The 20,783-nt window shown below is 39.7% G+C and overlaps 1 protein-coding gene across 1 annotated transcript in view; it reads left to right on the top strand.

The window, feature by feature from the left end:
- The first annotated feature begins 1,621 nt into the window (after nt 1–1,621).
- The window catches only part of LOC102785341 (voltage-dependent T-type calcium channel subunit alpha-1I-like), a 180,833-nt gene continuing 161,671 nt past the window's right edge, over nt 1,622–20,783 (top strand). Inside the window, exons 1-2 of the mRNA XM_087841530.1 lie at nt 1,622–1,728; nt 5,259–5,392. Of these exons, the coding sequence (XP_087697656.1) occupies nt 1,636–1,728; nt 5,259–5,392 (227 nt within the window). The 5' untranslated portion in view covers nt 1,622–1,635. The remainder of the gene's footprint in view (nt 1,729–5,258; nt 5,393–20,783) is intronic.

Genomic DNA, 20,783 nt, shown 5'->3' with positions numbered 1-20,783 from the left:
CAGCATCGTCACACATTTTCTGACATTTGCTATGCAGGATTTTGATTACTCACGTCATAGAGGATTTTCCTATTAGAAACCACTGAAACAGTAGGGCTCCAGCATCTTGCTGGCAGACAGTAGATGGTGCCGTTCAGTTCTATGAAATGTCTCTGCAGCATCTGATGCATCTCATTTGTCTTTGTGATTTAGATGGCTTTGGGGTGCATAAGTGAGTGTCAGCAGAGCGATGAAGTTAAATAAGAAAAGTGCATTTTTCTTAGAGTGTTTCATAGATATCGCGCATTACACTTTCTAATACTACCGCAGTCTCCTGTGTCAGTGAGGATTAACTTTTATGGAGTGATCAAAGAAAAGCTATGGCAGGTTTTTAAAATTGGATTTTCTTCTTCTTCTGTTATTGCCATAGTTTTCATAGCAGTTATAAAAAATAATGCCGACTCTGAGAACCCATCATAGAATATAAAAGCACTCTGCAGATATAAGAATGTTGGTTAAAAAAAAAACTATGGTAGGAATTGACTGCTGTTCTGTAACAGAAGATGGACTGAATTATAAATTATACTACATTTGCACATTTTGCATCTTGTACGTCTTCGTCCTGTCTCGTCTACAATATCATGACAATAACTTGAACCTGGTATTCAATACCTACTGCACTATCCATTTTGTATTGTTTCTGTCCTGTCTTTGTTTATTGTACAGTTATTGTACAGTTAACATTATAGTATTTCATAGTATTGTATAGTTAGTAATTAGTACCATTTTATCCCTTAATTTTACTGAAATTTTGCACATTATTTATTTGTAATTCCTAGTTTTAAATCTCTTGGAGATATGTTTTTTATATTCTTATAATTACATCAAGGGGTGCTTGGGTGAAGCAGCATTTCGGTACACGGTAAACTGTTGTATTGACAATAAAGCTCTTGTTCAGGGGTTCAGCTGCTGTCCTGCAGTTTTTAGATGTGTCCTTGATCCAACACAGCAGATTTAAATGGCTGAGGTACCTCCTCAACAAGTCTTGAAGTTCTCCAGAGGCCTGGTAATGAACTAATCATTTGATTCAGGTGTGTTGACCCAGGGTGGGATTTAAAACCTGCAGGACACCGGCCTTCGAGGCCTGGAGTTCGAGACCCCTGGTTTAGACCATATACCTCCTTTCCAGTCAGAAGCTGAACATGCTATTAGCCATTTAAAGCCTGAACCATGAAATGATTGCTGGAAAATTCTATTTTTTAAAATGGAGTGCTTATTAAACCTTTTGGCATTTTAAAAAATGTTTGGCTTTTCTGGGCAATTTGTTGGTTAAAAATTTATTCTGCAATTTATTTGTGTTTTTTTAGGGGGGAAAATCACACTGATCATGTAAAAGTAAAAACAAGTCATGTATGTACATGACACACTCGGCGTTAAGAGGTTAGTAGCTGGAGAACTGAGTTAGCAGAAAGGGTTACTTTTGTTATTTGTTTCTATTCTCTCATCATTTTTTAAATGAGGCATCTTCATAGAGTTTCTTTTGTTTAAAGTACGAACGACCCATTTTCCCTTCACTGGAACATAAAGTCTTGGCTTTCCCTTTGTGAGGAGTTCTCCTTAACCAGATGTGTGTCTACATGGTTCGAACGTGTGAGTATGATGGTGATCCTGTTGAACTGCGTTACCCTGGGAATGTACCAGCCCTGTGAGAACATCGACTGCTCCTCAGACCGATGCCAGATACTACAGGTACAACACAAACGTGCTCGAAATCCACCCCTAGCTTGTAGCAACATCCCATATAGTCTCAAAGGAACTGCATGTGTGCTCTTAACAGTGCCTTGTGTGTGTGCTGTTTTGTTTTTATGCAATTATTTCATATGAATTCTACTTCCTATGGACACATGAACATGTGATTCTGATAAAAATATGTTTGATCCCATAGATGTCTGTTAAGCAAAGCAATACAGACTCTTTTCTTTTGCTGCTTGGAGACGAGTTGTGTTTAGATGCATAGTCTCTCTCATGAGGTCCATTCTGAGCCAGGAAAATCCCTCTGATAACATAAATATTCCTTTTAAAGTGTTGTATGAGCTAGCAGGTGTTGAGGGACCTTTTTAAAGGGTCCTAAAAGTCAAAGGGACCAGTTAGACTGGTTTATGTTCTGTATATTTGATTAGAATCTCGACATACACGGTCATAGTGCAGAAAAGAAGATAGAAACACACACTGATACATCCAAACTCAGCTTCCCAACCTTACCTCATTTGCCCATCGTGCTCTTCTTCCCTCCATGCTGGGCACTGTAACTGCTTGCACTGACTCACTGCTAGCTTGCGGTCTTTATGCTGCAGCGAGCATGACTCTGTCATGTATGGCACCTCTGCAGCTTCACTTATCATTTGGCAGGACACCGAATCCCTTCTCACTTATGTCAAAGGTGGCTCGAGTGGGTATAACATCTGTGCTAGAGCCTGCGCACATATGCCTTCCGTCTGCCGGGGCAAAGAGCTTGCTGAATCACACGCAATGCACACGAGGCACTGCGCACATCATATAGCATAGCAGCAAACGTAGACGCACACAGTAGATTGATTCAAGTGTCTGTGGGGGGGTGGGGGGTTGTTGAGTTGGATCTAATAGAATTTCTCCTCCAAGTATCTATAGACCCTTTTCAGTATGAGCATGGATTAGTGGGCTACAGCCCCGCAGTCAATACGCTGCTCTCAGAAAATCTACTGTTCAATAACACGATCTCCATGCTGGCTCAGCAGCGAAATCTATAAGCTCTAACAAATGTGGGCTGAGAGACCTTTGGAGGCTTAGGAGGCCACTAGCAGACATTGTTGGATGATGGATGAGTGCAAGTCCATTGTTGTGCAAAAGTCTTGAGCTAACTCTCCTCTCTTTGGAATTTGCTTCCAAGGAGCAGAGTTTCTTCTGGTTTGGGGTAATAATTCTCCAGGTTTTCTGAAGTGTTTCAAAGTTTTTATTGTACCTGACCATTTCCAGAGGAATGTGTTTTGTTTGTTAGCCCACTTAACACTGACTGAATCGTTCAACGTTAAAGAGTTGAATAAGGTTCATTTATAAATGGTGTCATCTTTGCATCATTCTGCTCTTTAGCACATCCATTGCTCAGAACTGTTAATAAAACTATATGGGATTTTTTTAAACAATTCTAACAGTGTCTCAGACTGACAGTGCTCTCCAGTCGGTGGGTCCCAACCTTTGGTTCCTTGTGAAATATCTCCGTATCTAATTCACAGTTTTCCATGATATTGGCCTATTTTCGTAAAGCTTCTTAGTCACTCTAAGGCTACGTCCACACGTACACGGGTATTTTTGAAAATGCAGATTTTTCTATTCGCTTGGGCCTTTCATCCACACGTAAACAGCGTTATCGATCACTGAAAATGGAGATTTTTAAAAACTCCTGCCAGGGTGGAGATTTTCGAAAACTCGGTTTTTGCGTTTAAGTGTGGACGAGGAAACTGGGGATTTACTCACGCAGCATCAGCATCACCATTTGCTAAAGTCTGCCTTGGGTTAGCAAACTTTACCGAAGGTAGCACCTCATCCATCTTTCCAGCAAAGGTCAAGGTTGGAAAGCCCTCATTAGTAAGCTGGTCTGGCATACCTGCACTAAATAGGATGCATGTTTTCAGCAGCAAACAAGTCAAGAAACAAAGATCCACCTTAATGGTTCAGATTTGGATCACATCGCTTGCAGTACGTCGCTCTGAAAATCAAATTACAGGCAACACCGAGCGTGTCAGTTTGTCTCTAATCTCCCAGTATGAACAGAAAGGAGCTCCAGCTAATCTAGGCTTTTTGCACACAACAACAGTTGCATCGATCGACGAGCTGAATTCTTGGATTTGTTTAAGTGTGTTTTTCTTTTTTTTTAATTAGATGCTTGATAAAAGCTATGTGAGGTGTGAGGATTTCGACGTGAGGCTTACCTCTGATTACTGCGCAGAATAATTGTTTTCCATTACTTTACCTTTTAAGCAAACCTGTTGATTTGAGCTTGACGGCATTTGGATGATGTCATGGAAGAAGCGTCTTTGCTGCCATCAGTTTGCTTTTCACACAAAACATCATCAAAAGTCTTACTGTGTGCAGACAAACAGTCTGCCTCATTCATCAGGAAATCTGTTAAATTTGTGCTTGTACATTTGGCATGTTACATTTAAAAGAAATATGTATAATGGATCTTTAGAGCTGTTGCTAAAGCGAACCAAAAAACAACAAAATTCATTGATATTGAGTTTTACTGCCTGTTATGGTAAAAGTCATGGACCTGGAACCAATTAATGGAGGATTGTAGAAGAAGTGATAAATCATTTAGCACAAAATGAATAGATGAGTTTATTCAGTTGTAGACATAAAGCCTAAAAGGGTCTACGGCCACTCAGAAGATCTAAAAACTGTGTTTATAATTTGTGTCAAAATAAATCTAGTTGGAACCTTAACTTCAATTTTTCTACATGTAGTGTTGATAAACCGTATTTTCCACACTATAAGGCGCACTTAAGATCCTTAAATTTTCTCAAAAAACGACAGTGTGCCGTATGCATGAATTCTGGTTTCTTACTGACCTTGAACCGATTTTATGTGGACACGGCGCTCAAACATCTGTCAAAAAATGTTTTAGTACGATTTTGGTAAGCAAGAAGCTGCACCGCTTGATGGATTGTGGGAGCAGCTACTGTAGTCAGGAGGCTCGTGGAGTGATCTGGGTCCAAAACTCCGTCTGTTCAGGTCTCAAAGTCAAACGAACACTGCGACATCACTGAGAGTTAAAAACTGCCTAAATTCTTTCATCTTTAATAAAATGATCAGTGCTGCTGCTTCACCAGGTGTAACAAATAAGTTTAACATGCAGGCATCCATGAAAACAGAATTTCTTAAATTTAATAATTGCGAGGCCTTTTCACAGATGTGATTTCCTTTTCACAGACATGCATCATTTATTTAATGTAATCAGTTTTTCAGTGGTAAACCTGTAAAGAAATGACGATTCTCCTGGTCGCCGTTTCCATGAAACTTAAAAAACAAGCAAAAAAAATAGATAAATTGTGAGTTCAAACGATGATTAAAGTCAGTTAGTTTCACTTTTGCGCGCTACATTTAACCGACGTCTCTCTCTGTGATCTTTTTGTTTCCATCCCAACAATGATTCATCGTTCCTGCTGCCAAAAGCAGCCAGAAATGACATTTTTCCTTATGTTTTCCCTTATTAACACCTCGTATCTCTGTTTCTTTTCTGTCAGGCCTTCGATGCGTTCATCTATATCTTCTTTGCTATGGAGATGGTTGTAAAAATGATCGCTCTGGGGATCTTTGGTCGACGCTGTTACCTCGGGGACACGTGGAACAGGCTGGATTTCTTTATCGTCATGGCAGGGTGAGGACCTTCTGTTCCATTTATCTGACTCCTCTTTCCACATCAGGAGACTCACACGGGTGGGAGCGCTGAAGGGTTTTCTCCCAAACACATGTCTTGACAGCTATAACATCAACAACAAAAACAAATAAATAAAATGTAAAAAAATAATAAAGGGAAAGTATGAACTCATGCATTGTGGGTCAGTGTAATGCTAATTAAATACAGCCAAAGGGCTACACTTAAACATTAGCTGATTCTTTCTCAGTAATTTGTTCACTGTTCCTCTTCGGTCTGCTAATATAACTTGTAAATGTTTCATTCCACATTTAAACTGGAGCTCTCACACAGAGAGTGTTTGAATTATTCGAAAGTTCAAATATTTAATTATGATCAATTCTGTTTCGCTTCTGTTTAAAGGCCAGGTTCCAAATCCCTTTTTGGCTCATCCTTTTTTGTCTTCCTCTACAATCCCACAATCCACTGTGCTGCGATGCGTAGCCAATCAAGTCGGTGTTACAAATGTAACATGGCAGTGGGTATTAACGTGTGGATAGTAACTGGCTCTCACTTGGGACGTGACTGGCAGTAACACAGTGATGATGCGATTCAGCTGAGCTAATCATCTCAATGGAACTTATTGAATGAGCTGAAATTACCCAGCCACAAATTCTGTTTGTGTCAGGGTTACTGATGTCTCGAAGGGATACCTTTAAATGGTAAAAAAAAGGTATGAAATATTTTTCTTTAGACAAAGTCAGCCATTAAATGTGTGTGCGCTTTTTTTGTTAACTCTGCTGAGCTTTTGTGCAACTAAGGGATTACCGACTCCTGATGCTAATCCTAACCCACTCCAGTGTACCAAGTATAATTTTGTTCACTTGTCTCATTAGTAGTGATTTCCCACTCTCTGCAGCTTAGTAAAATCCCTTGTTATGACCATCTATAATGTTTCTCTTTTAATCGCAGTGAATTGCTCAGTTTCTTGGAGCACTGGTGGTAGAGGTGGGCCAGTCGATCCAGTAGTATTGATACCAACACTGATATTGGTATCGGATCAATACTAACGTGAAAGGATCGATACTTTGTGTCTGTCCTCTAAGTTCATGATGTCTTGCACCCTGATGAACCTTTTTGGATGTATACCCTGTAGCACATTTCAGTAACAGAAGTTGACCCAAAGTGCTTTAAAGACAGGAACATTTACAGTGGGGCAAAAAAGTATTTAGTCAGCCACCGATTGTGCAAGTTCCAACACTTAAAATGATGACAGAGGTCAGTAATTTGCACCAGAGGTACACTTCAACTGTGAGAGACAGAATGTGAAAAAAAAATCCATGAACTCACATGGTAGGATTTGTAAAGAATTTATTCGTAAATCAGGGTGGAAAATAAGTATTTGGTCACCTCAAACAAGGAAAATCCCTGGCTCTCACAGACCTGTAACGTCTTCTGTAAGAAGCTTTTCTGTCCCCCACTCGTTACCTGTATGAATGGCACCTGTTTGACCTCATCATCTGTATAAAAGACACCTGTCCACAGCCTCAACCAGTCAGACTCCAAACTCCGCCATGGCCAAGACCAAAGAGCTTTCGAAGGACACCAGGAAAAGAATTGTAGACCTGCACCAGACTGGGAAGAGTGAATCTACAATAGGCAAGCAGCTTGGTGTGAAAAAATCAACTGTGGGAGCAATCATCAGAAAATGGAAGACATACAAGACCACTGATAATCTCCCTCGATCTGGGGCTCCACGCAAGATCTCATCCCGTGGGGTCAAAATGATCATGAGAACGGTGAGCAAAGATCCCAGAACCACACGGGGGGACCTGGTGAATGACCTGCAGAGAGCTGGGACCAAAGTAACAAAGGTCACCATCAGTAACACACTACAACGGCAGGGAATCAAATCCCGCAGTGCCAGACGTGTTCCGCTGCTGAAGCCAGTGCATGTCCAGGCCCGTCTGAAGTTTGCCAGAGAGCACATGGATGATACAGCAGAGGATTGGGAGAATGTCATGTGGTCAGAAGAAACCAAAGTAGAACTTTTTGGTATAAACTCAACTCGTCGTGTTTGGAGGAAGAAGAATACTGAGTTGGATCCCAAGAACACCATACCTACTGTGAAGCATGGGGGTGGAAACATCATGCTATGGGGCTGTTTTTCTGCCAAGGGGACAGGACGACTGATCCGTGTTAAGGACAGAATGAATGGGGCCAAGTATCGTGAGATTTTGAGCCAAAACCTCCTTCCATCAGTGAGAACTTTGAAGATGAAACGAGGCTGGGTCTTCCAACATGACAATGATCCAAAACACACCGCCCGGGCAACAAAGGAGTGGCTCCGTAAGAAGCATTTGAAAGTCCTGGAGTGGCCTAGCCAGTCTCCAGACCTCAACCCCATAGAAAATCTGTGGCGGGAGTTGAAAGTCCGTGTTGCTCGGCGACAGCCCCAAAACATCACTGCTCTTGAGAAGATCTGCATGGAGGAATGGGCCAAAATACCAGCTACTGTGTGTGCAAACCTGGTAAAGACCTATAGTAAACGTTTGACCTCTGTTATTGCCAACAAAGGTTATGTTACAAAGTATTGAGTTGTATTTTTGTTATTGACCAAATACTTATTTTCCACCCTGATTTACGAATAAATTCTTTACAAATCCTACCATGTGAATTCATGGATTTTTTTTTCACATTCTGTCTCTCACAGTTGAAGTGTACCTCTGGTGCAAATTACTGACCTCTGTCATCATTTTAAGTGGGGGAACTTGCGCAATCGGTGGCTGACTAAATACTTTTTTGCCCCACTGTATATTTTACATCTCCAAAAAAACCCAGTTTAAAATATACACGAGAAGCTTAAAAGTTTGGTTTGTGATTGTGTTCAGAATTTGCAAATTGATGATGATGAATCACGAATGACACATTGTTCTCTCCTACATAAGCTGCCTTTACAGGTTAAAAATGTTGGTATTTCTATCGGCAATACAGGCTCTGTATTTACTTGGTAACAGATTTATACCAAAATTTGCAGTGTCGCACAATACTAGTAGGTTGTGGTTGGGGGCGTTTTGTTTTGTTTTTCTAATTATTTAATGTCTTTTTATTAATATGATCTGACTGAAATGCCAATTTTAGAATAAAAGTTTGCATTTGAAAGGACATGACAAGGACACTGCTTGTCTGAAAGTCACAGTTTGTAATGTTAACGTTGTCGCCTCTGTCAAAAATATTAAGGATGTTTTTAAAATCTGGTTCATTTAGTTAATTTGGTCTAGAACTGTGGAAGGGCTGTTGCATTTTACCTCTGGTCTGCTTCACACCAAACATTTAAGTGTGGTTATTATTTTCACCTATTAAAGGGTAATGAACAGTTTTTAAACACAAGGCAAGTAGCTGATTGGCTAGTCAGTGCTGTCGTATGATGAACAGAGTCAGAGCACATGGTGCAACAGCAGGAACTATAATGTTGCTGTACTTTTATGGTTTTAGAATTTAGCCACAAAGAGCTTGTAATGTCTACACTGCAAGTGCAGCTCATATTTAGAGAACAATGGTTGACGGAGACCAAATAGTGACATCTGTTGTTAAAGACGGATACGATAACGGCCAAAATGAAAATTATGATTATTTTGGACATTAGTGAGATCATGATTATTTATCTCAGTTATTGGTTGATTTGTTGAATTGTGCGTAAACATGACACTGCTTTGTTGTGCAAATCTTTGCACCAAAAGAAAATCAGCCCTGCTTTTTCACCTAAAGTCGGTGAAACTCATACAATAAAAATAAAAATAAAGGCAAATACAAAAATTAATTTTCTGCATTACTTTCACTTTCTACATTATGCTACACTCCTGTTAATTAAACCACCTCTCCACACAGAAGCCCTGATCACCTGGTCTCTTAGAAGCAAAATATAAAATCTCTCTCTCTCTTTTTCCCCTCTTTGTCATGTTGTATACAGCACAGCTATTGGAAAAGTAATTGCTTGAGGGGATAATATGGCTTTTGTCCAGTGACTATTTTTCCTGAAGCCTTTGCTACTGAGAGTATTTAGTGCATACTTATCTTTGGCCATTATGTTGGTGATTTCAGTACATCTTTGTGAGATGGATCAATATGCGGACGTGCCACACGGGCTCGCATTTGTGGAGTTCTGTGCTGATGTTGGGTAATTCCTGTTAGCAGCCATTGCATTGGTTTTCTTGGACTTGTGTTTGTAGTGTGCTTTCAGGTGGTAGGATAGCTCCAAACAATGAACGGTATTCCGAAGGACAAGCTCTTCCCCTTCAGCCGTATCTGTATCTGTCTTTTAATTTAGCATTAGTAGGACAGACTACAGCAGCAAACATGGTGCATAGTGCAGGTAACAGCTGTGATCGGCACATATAGTGCAGGCACATTGTCAGGCAGCGACTTAGGAACCAACTTGATGTGATGAAGCACACATTGTCACTATTGATCTATTGCGTTCATTTAATCATGGGAAGAATTGTGCAGATCTGTTTTCAGATATATAAAATAATATCTGCTTATTTCCTGACACAGTGGGACATAATGGTTTCTAAGTGACTGATGCTGTGATACATATTAAAAAATTGCTTTTAATAAACAGCTGTAGGTCAGGAGGTGGAACGTGGTTGTATACTAGCTAAAAGGTTGGTGGTTCAATCCCTGTTTTCTTGGGCAAGATATTAAAGCTAAAGATGCTCCCAGTATGAGTGTGAGTGCGTGTATGAAGGTTAGGAAGCACTTCGATAAAGAAACAGTCCTTGAATTAATATGTTTGTGTGTGTGTGTGGTAGAAAACCCTTTGAGTGCTCAGTCAGTTTACCATTTAATAACACGCTCAGATTTAATAGCTGTTACGCTATTCCATTTATGCTAAACTCACATCAGCGCTTGCATCTAAAGTTTCTATTGAGCAAAGCAAGATCTTTGTTTTCAGTTCAGCAGTTATAAGGCTCCGGCTCACATTTGACTTTATCAGTTCAAGTTACCATCAGTTAAATATGGGTTTGCTTACATTATTTCAGACAGTACAAACTTATACATTTGTTTCTGTATACACACAGAAAGACAAGCAGTTTATTTTTTTTACTGCATCTTTTACTGAGGCCGGGCTACGAAAACATACTATTACAAAATTGAGAAAAATCAAAACTCGGACAACATCGAAGCAACCAAGCAAACAAGGAAATTGACATAACACAAAATCCACTTGAGAGAATATTTACAAGGACAACTTCAAAGTTTCATAAATCAGTAACCTTCAGTATGTTATTAAGGTTAATTAACAACCAAAAAGAGGAGAAATGTGTCCTGGCCTGTAATGCAGCTATCCAAAGGAAAGAACAGCTGTTCCTGAGTGACAGGAGATTACAGCGGTAAATACAGAGTTTACCCAGCATGGCTTAGTATTTAAAAAAATAAATTAAAATAACAACCAGGCCAGGAAACTATACTAAAAATCGATAAATACTGGACATTTTATCACAAAAAGGAAACAAAAGACACGACATATGATGTTTATTAGTGCATCATTCTCCCAGATTTCAGGAATAATAATATTGGAGCCTAACATCGGAGTCTCTCAGACTCGCAGTTTCACTGGCAGTGTGAGTGGAAGGCAAGAAATTAGAGTTCATGGCAGAATAAGGAATAAAATAAGCTTTGGCAAGAAGAACGTTTCCAAAGCTGGAGTGCCACGCTATCACTTAGCACGTAAGAATTAAAGTAATTAACATGGTTTGAAGCAATTAAGTTGTATCCTATTATTTTTATGTTCTCAGGATTTGTAAATATACCATTAGTTTGCTGCATACTGCCTCCATGATCATTCCCATTCAAAAACAGAAACAGGTTTCATCCACAAACCTTAAGCTTTTGACAGATGCCTTAAGGGTGGAAAATGTCCAAACATCAAAACTAGATTTGACATCCTTGTTGCTGACCAACAAAAACACAATCATGTATCTGGGTAACCAATGTTTTTAGGGAGTGGAATGAATAGAAACACAACACTCACAGTGCTGAAATATGTTAAAATCAATGACTTTGTAGACATTGACAGATTGTATTAACATTAGTCTGTGTTCTTTTTCCAAAAACCAAGAACTTAGCGTTTATACTAACCGGTTAAATTAGCTGGAACCATGCCGTTGTCTGTAAGTTGGGGCCACTGCGTTTAGAGGCTGGAAATCAGCAAAGCAGCTCTGAAACATCTGCTTACTGCTGAATTTCACTGTGTAATCCACAAAGAGCAGCAGTTCACAACCTGTACTGGAGCTCGCATTAGAAATGATTGTGAGTTGTGATTCTTTTCTCCACGATTAGTCGTAGGGATTCCCCAACTGCAGAGTCTAATCCTAACCCTCTACAATGTAGGTATAGACTTGTACTTCAATGAGTACTTTTTAGTTTCTTACTAAGAATACATTTCATAGCCTGTACTTTTTAACATTTACTTGAGTAAAGACACTGCATTAGCACTTCAACTTTTAGTTGAGTATTTCAAACACAGTTATATTATACTTAAATGAAGCTACATCATTTCCTCAAATATTAATAAAGTAGCATTCTGATTCTGATAAAGAATGTCTGTATTTTTGGCACCACTGGCCACAGAACACTGAAGTATGCTTAATTACACTTTCCTGTCCACAGGGTGGTACATTCTAAATTACAGTATTCACACGGTACCAATGCTATATAATTAAGGATGCAGACTCCAAACTCTAAAAGTCCTCACTTCAGTAGATCCAGTCACTAAATAGGAAGTTTTCACAAAGGTATATAGCAGCTAGGTGCCCCTAACAGCTGCACGTGATTAAGTGTGATCAGAAATCTTGGCACTTTGCTGATCTGAAGCATTCAGGCCTCACAGTGGACCTGGTGCCGAATGTGACGAAACAGCAAACAAACAACAAACTGTTTGAAAAAAAAAAGGAAGAATCAAGGTTCCTGTGACCCAGTCAAAGTACAAATCTCAACGGGACTAAAATGATTTGGTGGGACCTTAAGAGATCTGCGAATAAATGAATGGCCGCCAGTGGGCCATAATTTTTGCATAGCGATGTGAGAGACTTATAAAGTCTTACAGGGAAGGATTCTTTCAACTTATTGCTGAGAAAGTGCTTCTACAAATTACTGAATCATGGGCTGTACTTGGTTTTTCCCAGGACCGCATGGAGTCCTGTTAAAAGTTTCTGTTTCACATCACTTTTGTAAAATGGGTTCCATCAGTTTGTCAGCTCCATTATGAGTAACTGTACCTGTTAGTCATACTTTGACAAGCTTCTCAAAATGTTACAATGAGTTAGGGCTGCGCGATTAATCGTTAGAAAATCGCGATCTCAATTCATACTTATGTGCGATCTCATTTCCAAATGACAACGATTTAAAAAAAAAAAAAAAAAAAAAAAAGACAACGACGATTGTACCGCATTTTGATCCGGGACGTAATCTGCATGAAAACAAGCACTCACTCTTCCTGCTCAACAAATGACAAGGGCGGAGCCTTATACCGCGTGATACAGAACCTGTGCCGTGTGATGCTAAAATTGGCAGGGAAAAAACAACGGAGAGCACGTCAGGGCTGACGAGGAAGTGACTGGAGAAAATCCGTCCCGGTCAACCACCCAAACATCAATAACGGGAACCTTATACAGCGCTTCCCTATACCCGTCGAACTTACGCAGGCACAAAGAAATTACGGAGGCTATTACTTATCACCTGACCGAAGATATGGCTCCATCAACACTGTGCAAAACGAGGGATTTAGGAAAATGATCAACACCCTAGACAAACGCTACACAGTGCCGTCCCGCAACTATTTTTCTATTGTTGCACTACCTGCTCTATACACGCAGTGTCGAGCAACGGTGGAGACGGAATTTCAAGCAGTACAACATTTTGCGGCAACGACAAAATGTGAGACATTTGTTGTTTTTATGTTCAGTCTCAACTGTTACGAAGTTGATGTGCAGTTAATAAATGCAATAAATATTTATATTAGAAAAGAAAATCGTGAGAGAAATCGTGATCTCAATTCTAAGCCAAAAAAAATCGTGATTCTCATTGTATGCAAAATCGTGCAGCCCTACAATGAGTACAGACCAGCTGTAAAAAAAATAGTTTTAAAACTAAGTAACCTGTACCTATACCCACTGCCTTTCTTATATTTTTTTGTTTCTGTGGGTCCCGAATTCTTTTTTTGTGACCGTCTTTATTTTTTAAAAGTCTTTCTCAAAAAATTAATAATCCAAAGAGCAAATGATTCAAAATACAAAAGATTTGTACAAAACAACAAAAAAGGTAATGTTGGAATCCATGCTTATATCGTTGAAAGTTACTATTACTAATGCATCCCAGTCTTCCTACTTACTTAATGTACTTTAGTTACACTATTATAGGAATTGTAAGTATTTTTTTTTTTTTTACAAATAATTGAAGATATTGTGCTCACTAATACTTTAAATTGCTAAATTCAGTCAAATTGCAGCTTTCTGCAATAAAGTTTCCTTTTGTTGCTTTTTAATTTCCTCTGCATTCATCCTCTCCTTTTTTGATTTTCACTTTCAGAGAATTGGGCCAATTTTTCATTCACTTTCACTGAAATAGTTTCTCCAGATTTTCCAGCTTTACAGTCACTGGCCCCGAGGCTACAGAAGATCCTACTTCCACCATCGAGCTTCCTTTTAATATTTGATCTAGTCCTTTTTTCCTCAAATCCCAAAAAAAAAATCAGCACACATGTTTTTCCTCATCATCATTTCTTTGCATCAGCCCGCAATGTTCATGCATGCATGGCATGGAAGAGATACTGCCATCATCACCAATTACTCCCTAGTCGTGCGTCCACCACATGCAGCGTGCTTAGCGACGAGGAGGAGGGGGGGCGTGATAAAACGTTGCACCCCTGGGAGCTAGTTTACTGCAAACACAAACAGTAGGCGAGCTGCAGGGAAGGGATTAGGAGCAGTGTGAGGCTCACACCAGGCTCAGCTTAGCTTGCCTTTAGAGCTGAACCCTGCACACAGTTAGTGAGGGAATATTGTGCTACATGTTTTTGTGTGTTGACTGCTCTTGGATTTGGTAGATGCCAAAATTTGTTTTTTATAAACTCTCTTTAATAACCCCTTGCTCCAACTACATGCCTCCATTAGTGATGTGAAAGGCTGCAGACAATCATCTTGTGTAAAAGATGTATTTTTATGATGTTCTGTACATTGATATAAAGCTAAAGAATAAGCTCCTCAAACACAAAATAGACTCTTAAAAGTGTCTAAAGTTAAGCTTGCAAACCTTTCTTCACTTGTAAAAACCAGTTGGCAGGCTTTGAAGGGCAAGTTGATAATAGATTGATTTGTGCACATGCATGCAGTGATGCCTCTTCTTTCACTCCTACTATGCCACATTTAAAACCTATTACTGTATATAATAGTGCTGAATACAGTGAAGTTTATGAAGCTAGCGTTGGTTTTTAGTCATTTGTCCATTCATCCTTATTCTTTGAGGCCTGGCAGAGCTGAAGTGGTGATGGAAGTCTGCGTATTAAGAGCACTGTATTTTATTTTTCAGTCTATCTGCTGAGAGACAGGAGAAGAAAATTAGCCAATAGCTAAATTTGGCACATTGTGTTTATTCTGATTAGGCTGGCTGATTAGAGGAATGGTTTATTTGAAGAGTTTTAGTCAGGATAGTGCAGAAATAGTACTGGTGAAGGTTATGATGTCGTGGCCTGATAGATTTGTGCATAGTGGGAGTCTTTTTCACACATAAACGTTAGTCATGGACAGTGTTGGGGAGTAACGGAATACATGTACCGTCGTTACGTATTTAAAATACAAAATATGAGTAACTGTATTCCGTTACAGTTACCGTTTAAAAAGGTGGTATTTAGAATACAGTTACTTTGTTGAAATAAATGGATTACACGGCGGTACTTCCCTGTTTCATATTGTGGCGGGTCAGGACTGTTTGGGTTTTGTTTGACAGCTACGTTCTGTTGTTCCAGGCGGTAGCGTTATGGTTGCCATGGTTACAGGGTACCGCTCTCTCTCTGCGTGTTTCCTGGGTGAGAGAGGCCTTTTTGTTGTTGTTGTGCTAAGCTAATAGGCAGAATGCTACAGGTATAGCTCTAAAGAATGTAGCATCATAGGCAGTGTAGTCCGTGCTGCAGGGAGAATGGACTGCCATACACGTTATGTGTCTGTGAGCGACGGAGGGAGAAAAGGGAGAGTGGAAAAGTACGAGCTGTCATGAGCAAAAACGGGAGCTGGAAGCATGTAAATATAATAATAACCACTGCAGAGGAGAGAAGAGTGCCTGACGAGCCCAGTTGTAAGTAAGCTATTAAGACTCGACTGTATGCTTTGTTCGTGTTTTCCTCCGAAACAATAAGTTCTGTTGAAGCAGCCTTTCAACGCCTTTCTCTGTCTCTCGCTAGCAAAGTTGACCCAGACAACAAAGTAAAGCTAGTTTTCGGCTACGAGCCCGACACGGAACCCACCGTATTAGCCAGAGGTCCTTTACTACGGTTCAGAGCCGCGGACCTTCAGTAACAGTAATAAATCACAGCAATAGTATATTCACGTAGTTGTAAAAAGCATGATAATATATTAAGTAATCCAAAGTATTCAGAATACGTTACTCTCATTGAGTAACGTAACGGAATACGTTACAGAATACATTTTGGGGCATGTATTCTGTAATCTGTAATGGAATACATTTTAAAAGTAACCTTCCCAACACTGGTCATGGATTATCTAATCCATACTTCCCTTAGGCAGTAGTTTTCCTTTTTCATTGCTATGCAGATGAAACCTAAATTTATCTCTAAAACCAGATAAAATAAATCAGTTGCCATCATGGAGATTTTTGTTCTCTGCTGTTAAATTCTGAGTTTATTGGAGTTTATTTGGCACTTTTTCTTCTTCATGTATGCTGTATAGTGTTTTATAGTTCATACCTGACAAGTTTTGTTGTTCAGTGTCCTTGTTTCTTGTTCTTGCTACCTGTGTAATGTGAGTTTAGTGTTTATATTTTGATCCCTTGCGTTGTAGTCTAGCTTTCCCAGCATCCTTTTGTGTTTTGTCAAGTCCCCAACTCTGTCAGTTACTTGCATTTGGTTATCTTTTCCCATCTTTTTTGTCTTGTGTTTGGTTTCAATTCCTTTAAAAGTTAATTTATTAGTTTCGGCTCCGTCTTTCCACTCTAGTGTGTCATCTATACCTAATTGCTTTCTATATCTATTTAAAGCCTCAAGTCGTCTTTGTTCCTTGTTGAGTTGTACTGTGTTCTCGCTTTGCTCATGTCAAGTGTGGTTCCCTGCATTGTTTTCACTCAAATCTCAGATCTTAAGTGTGGTGATAAAACATAGCTTGGCTCTTGGTGGCAGTAATAAAATTTCTTCCAATGAGTGACGCTGATCCTAATTCGTTGCAACGCTGCATTATTCCATTTGCCTAAAGCAGAGTGGACAGCGAGCGTTTGAGAGAATAAAAGAAATACACACTAAAGCAAATTAATGCATTAGCATTATACAAGGTTGTCTTTTCCTGTCTTTGCTGACTTAATGGCATCTGTCTCGTGTCTATTGTTCAGCATTAAAGCTTTTTTCCACCCACATGAGGAATGTGTTTGTCTGTAGAAAACTGAAGCTGGGTACATACCTCACAAATGTCAGACTGATCATGATTGTGATTTGAGTGTATTGACTGATTCGGCTGAGCTTGATTGGGTGTTTTCCAGGTTTAGTTGATGTTAGCAGTTGACAGGTTAAGGAATTGAGTGTGTGGTTTAAGTGTAAAATAATTTTTCTCCTCCTCAACTTAGCCCTCATTAATCAAGCTGGTGTTAGGGTCCCTGGGTCGTCGACCCAGTGTTTTGTGTTTTTGGTTCTTTGATTTTGTTATTTCATTATATTCTAGCTTTGCTTTATGGGTTTAAGGATTATTCTTAGTTTAGGTTCTCTGGGTGGGGTTTGGTTAGAGTTTTAGTGTTCTGGTTTTCTGTCTGTGTTCCATAGTTGCTGTCTCCCCTGTCTGCAGTATCCCCACGTCCAGTCAGTGTCTGTGTCTGCCCTGGTCTCACGTCTCTGTTCCCTTTGTTATAGTGCTTGCCTGTGAGTCTGTGTTTTGTTTCCTGTTTTACTTTGAAAGTCCATGTCTCATGTTAATGCGTCTGCTTTTGCTTCCCCTTGTCTCGTTAGGCCTGATTTGCCCCAGCTGTGTTTCCCTCCTGTTGCCCATTCCCTGATTGCTCCCTCTATGTATTTAAGCCCTGTGTTTCAGTTTGTCAGTGTTGCGATCTACTCTTATCTAGCTGTGTGTTTTGTCTGCCCGTGTAAGTTATTTGGATTCTTACTTTTGTTCTGTTTGAGTTCAGCATTAAAGCTGTTTGAGTTTACGTTTGTCTCTGGAGTCTGCACTTTGGGTCCTTTTCCTGCCTGCAAACAGCCGTCACATAACAGCTGGAGTTTCTAACCAAAATTGTTTAGATTTCTGCTTTAAATGTAACTGGATTACTAAAGCTGTAATTTTCTCCATCGCGGCCCATGTAAGAGAGGTGAAGTGTATGCTTCAGTGTGTGCGTATCCTTCTGCGATAATGTGTTTTTTAGGGAATAATGTTAGAGAGGTTATCGGTGAACGCAGGCTGAGCTTTGCACCTCCTCTCTCAGGATACATTTAGTCTCTCAGCCCCATGTCCTCTATCTGTCTCCAGCAGTCAGCCAAGGAAGCATGACAGGAGGTAAAAAACATGCTGTGTTTTGAGGATACGACAAGGGGAAAAAGAAGAGATATCAAAGCTAAATGTCAGGGTTCATAAACTTACACATTTTACACTTTAAAAGCATTTCTTTAAAACCCATCAGAGGAATGACAACCAGGAATTTACATTATGTTTCTCAGGCTCTTGCAGGTTTACTTGACTGTTGTTCCAAACTTAGTTGAAATGCTACTGTCAAGTCATCAGTTTGCTAATTGCTCAGTAGTGTGACTGTTGCTCAAGCTACAGATGTTTGCATGATTATCTCCTGATGTAAAAAGCTGCACACTTTCACTTGCTAAGACATTAGCCCTAGAAGTTTTAATGAGCCTATGTTCCAACTGACTGCCAAACTGCTTAGAGTTTGTCTGGTCTTTAAGGTAGAACTGGAAGATTAGTTTCTATAACTTTATGTGGTCTGATGTTTCACTTACACTGGACATGGCTGAGTTGTGGTGGTTCCTTGCCAATAACACCACTAACAGTTAATGGTGGAATATCTTAATGGTGGGGCGACCGTGGCTCAGGGGGTTGGGAAGCGTATCTGTAACCGGAAGGTTGCCGGTTTGATCCCTGGGCTCTCTGTCCTGGTCGTTGTGTCCTTGGGCAAGACATTTTACCCTACCGCCTACTAGAGATGGCACGATACCACTTTTTTATGACCGATACCGATATCATAAATTTGGATATCTGCCGATACCGATATAATTCCGATATAGTGTGTTTTTTAATCAATAAAACTTTTTTTAATATCTTGCTGCATTTTGTATAAGTTTATACTCAAGTTTAAATAAATAACAACACTAAAGCTATTCTGTTATACCTGTATGTAAAAAATACACTGCGCCCAAAACATTTCATAGTTCAGCAACACTGATCAATCTAATAAACTTAAACCTGCTCCATCCTCCCTATTCTGGTATTTTAAGAGTACTTAGCAGAAATATTAAGCAACCTAACTAATAGGGTTGCAAACTCCCAGCAAAAAAAAAAAAAATAGGGAACCACCCCACACCCTCCACCTCATGATGCTTAATCGATGTAATCAAATTTAATTTGATGCAGGGGGAAAATGCACAGAAATAAATAATTTTTCAAGAATAATTAAATAGATTCAACATCTTTCTTCAACAGAATTGCAGACTGCACAGATGGTATCTTCCCAAAGGAAAAAGTACTATAACTTACTAGGGTATATTAGACTTAACAGTTATTATATACAGTAATGGACTTCTATATATTTTACATCAGATTAAAACTTTGGGTGTAAGATTCAGATAATTATTTATTAAAAGCTAGACATTTTAAATGAGAATAAGAAAGAGAAGTATGTCTTTGTGCCCCCTTTTCCCTGTTCATGCCCTATCGGCCCCCCTGGCTAAACTTTGCTAGATCCGCCCCTGCACAGTTACCAGCCGTCAGCTACGTAGAAAACGATCCTGGTGTAGAAAGTAATATTAAATAAATTGTAACAACAGCTTATCAAGCTTAATAGTGCTGCTGTTGTTCAGCCGCTGGTTTCCTCTTTCTGGTGAGAAGTGGGCCAAAAACTAAGAAGAGAGACGTGTTCGCGACAGAAAAGCCGATCAGCTGATCATTAAGCAGTTTCCCGATTGAAGTAGCAGCAGGAGAGAGAGAGAGAGAGAGGCAGTCGCTCCATATATCTGTTGTTAAGCTTAACGTGGGAATGCTTTACAGACATTCAGAGATGAACTTACACACTTTCTTTACTTCTCTCTGGGATAACTTCCTTGGAGATGAAATGCTGGTTTGGTAGAGAGGCTACAAATACACACAGCCGCTCTATCACGTGATGCATACTGCTGTGATGTGCTATGGTTATGAGCCGAGTTACGCCGTGTAGCAAGTTTTGTGAGGTGCTTTTTTGATATTTAATGGATCGGATTACATTTTTTATTTCTCACCGATATCCGATCCAGTAATTTGGGTCAGTATCGGACCGATACCGATACGTAATATCGGATCGGTCCATCTCTACCGCCTACTGGTGTTGGCCAGAGGGGCCGATGGCGCGACTGACAGCCTCGCCTCTGTCAGTCTGCCCCAGGGCAGCTGTGGCTACAACCGTAGCTTGCCTCCACCAGTGTGTGAATGCAAGAGTGAATGAATAGTGGCATTGTAAAGCACTTTGGGTGCCTTGAAAAGCTCTATATAAATCCAATCCATTATTGTATCTAACAGGGAAGGAATTTCACAACCTGAGTTGCATCCTAATATATTACCACTCAAATTCGGTAGACCCTTTCCTGGCACGGTGCATGGCTATGTGCTTGATTTTATGCTGTTATGCAATTGGACGAAAACACCTAAATTCAAAGATTAGGAGGTGTGGCACAATACTTTTGTCCATATAGTGGACAAACCGCGCTGAATGAGCTTGTGAGGCCCCAAGGCTGGATTTTGTGTTTCCTACCTGTTGCAGTTTAGAGACTTCTCATAACCACCATACTGTGAAAGCAATCTGTACAACATAGCTATTTCATATGGTCAATAAAATGTATAATGTCTGTCTTACATAATAACACTAAAATAACACTTACATCTAGACAACATATTTGCTGTTGTTTATATGGTTTAGTGGTTGGTTTTAGTTGAAGGACTCTTCTTCTCAGGAG

The sequence above is a fragment of the Neolamprologus brichardi genome, chromosome 6 (genome assembly GCF_056152115.1).
Source record: "Neolamprologus brichardi isolate AB-2024 chromosome 6, ASM5615211v1, whole genome shotgun sequence".
Classification (NCBI taxonomy): domain Eukaryota; kingdom Metazoa; phylum Chordata; class Actinopteri; order Cichliformes; family Cichlidae; genus Neolamprologus; species Neolamprologus brichardi.
This window is presented reverse-complemented; position numbering and strand designations above follow the sequence as displayed.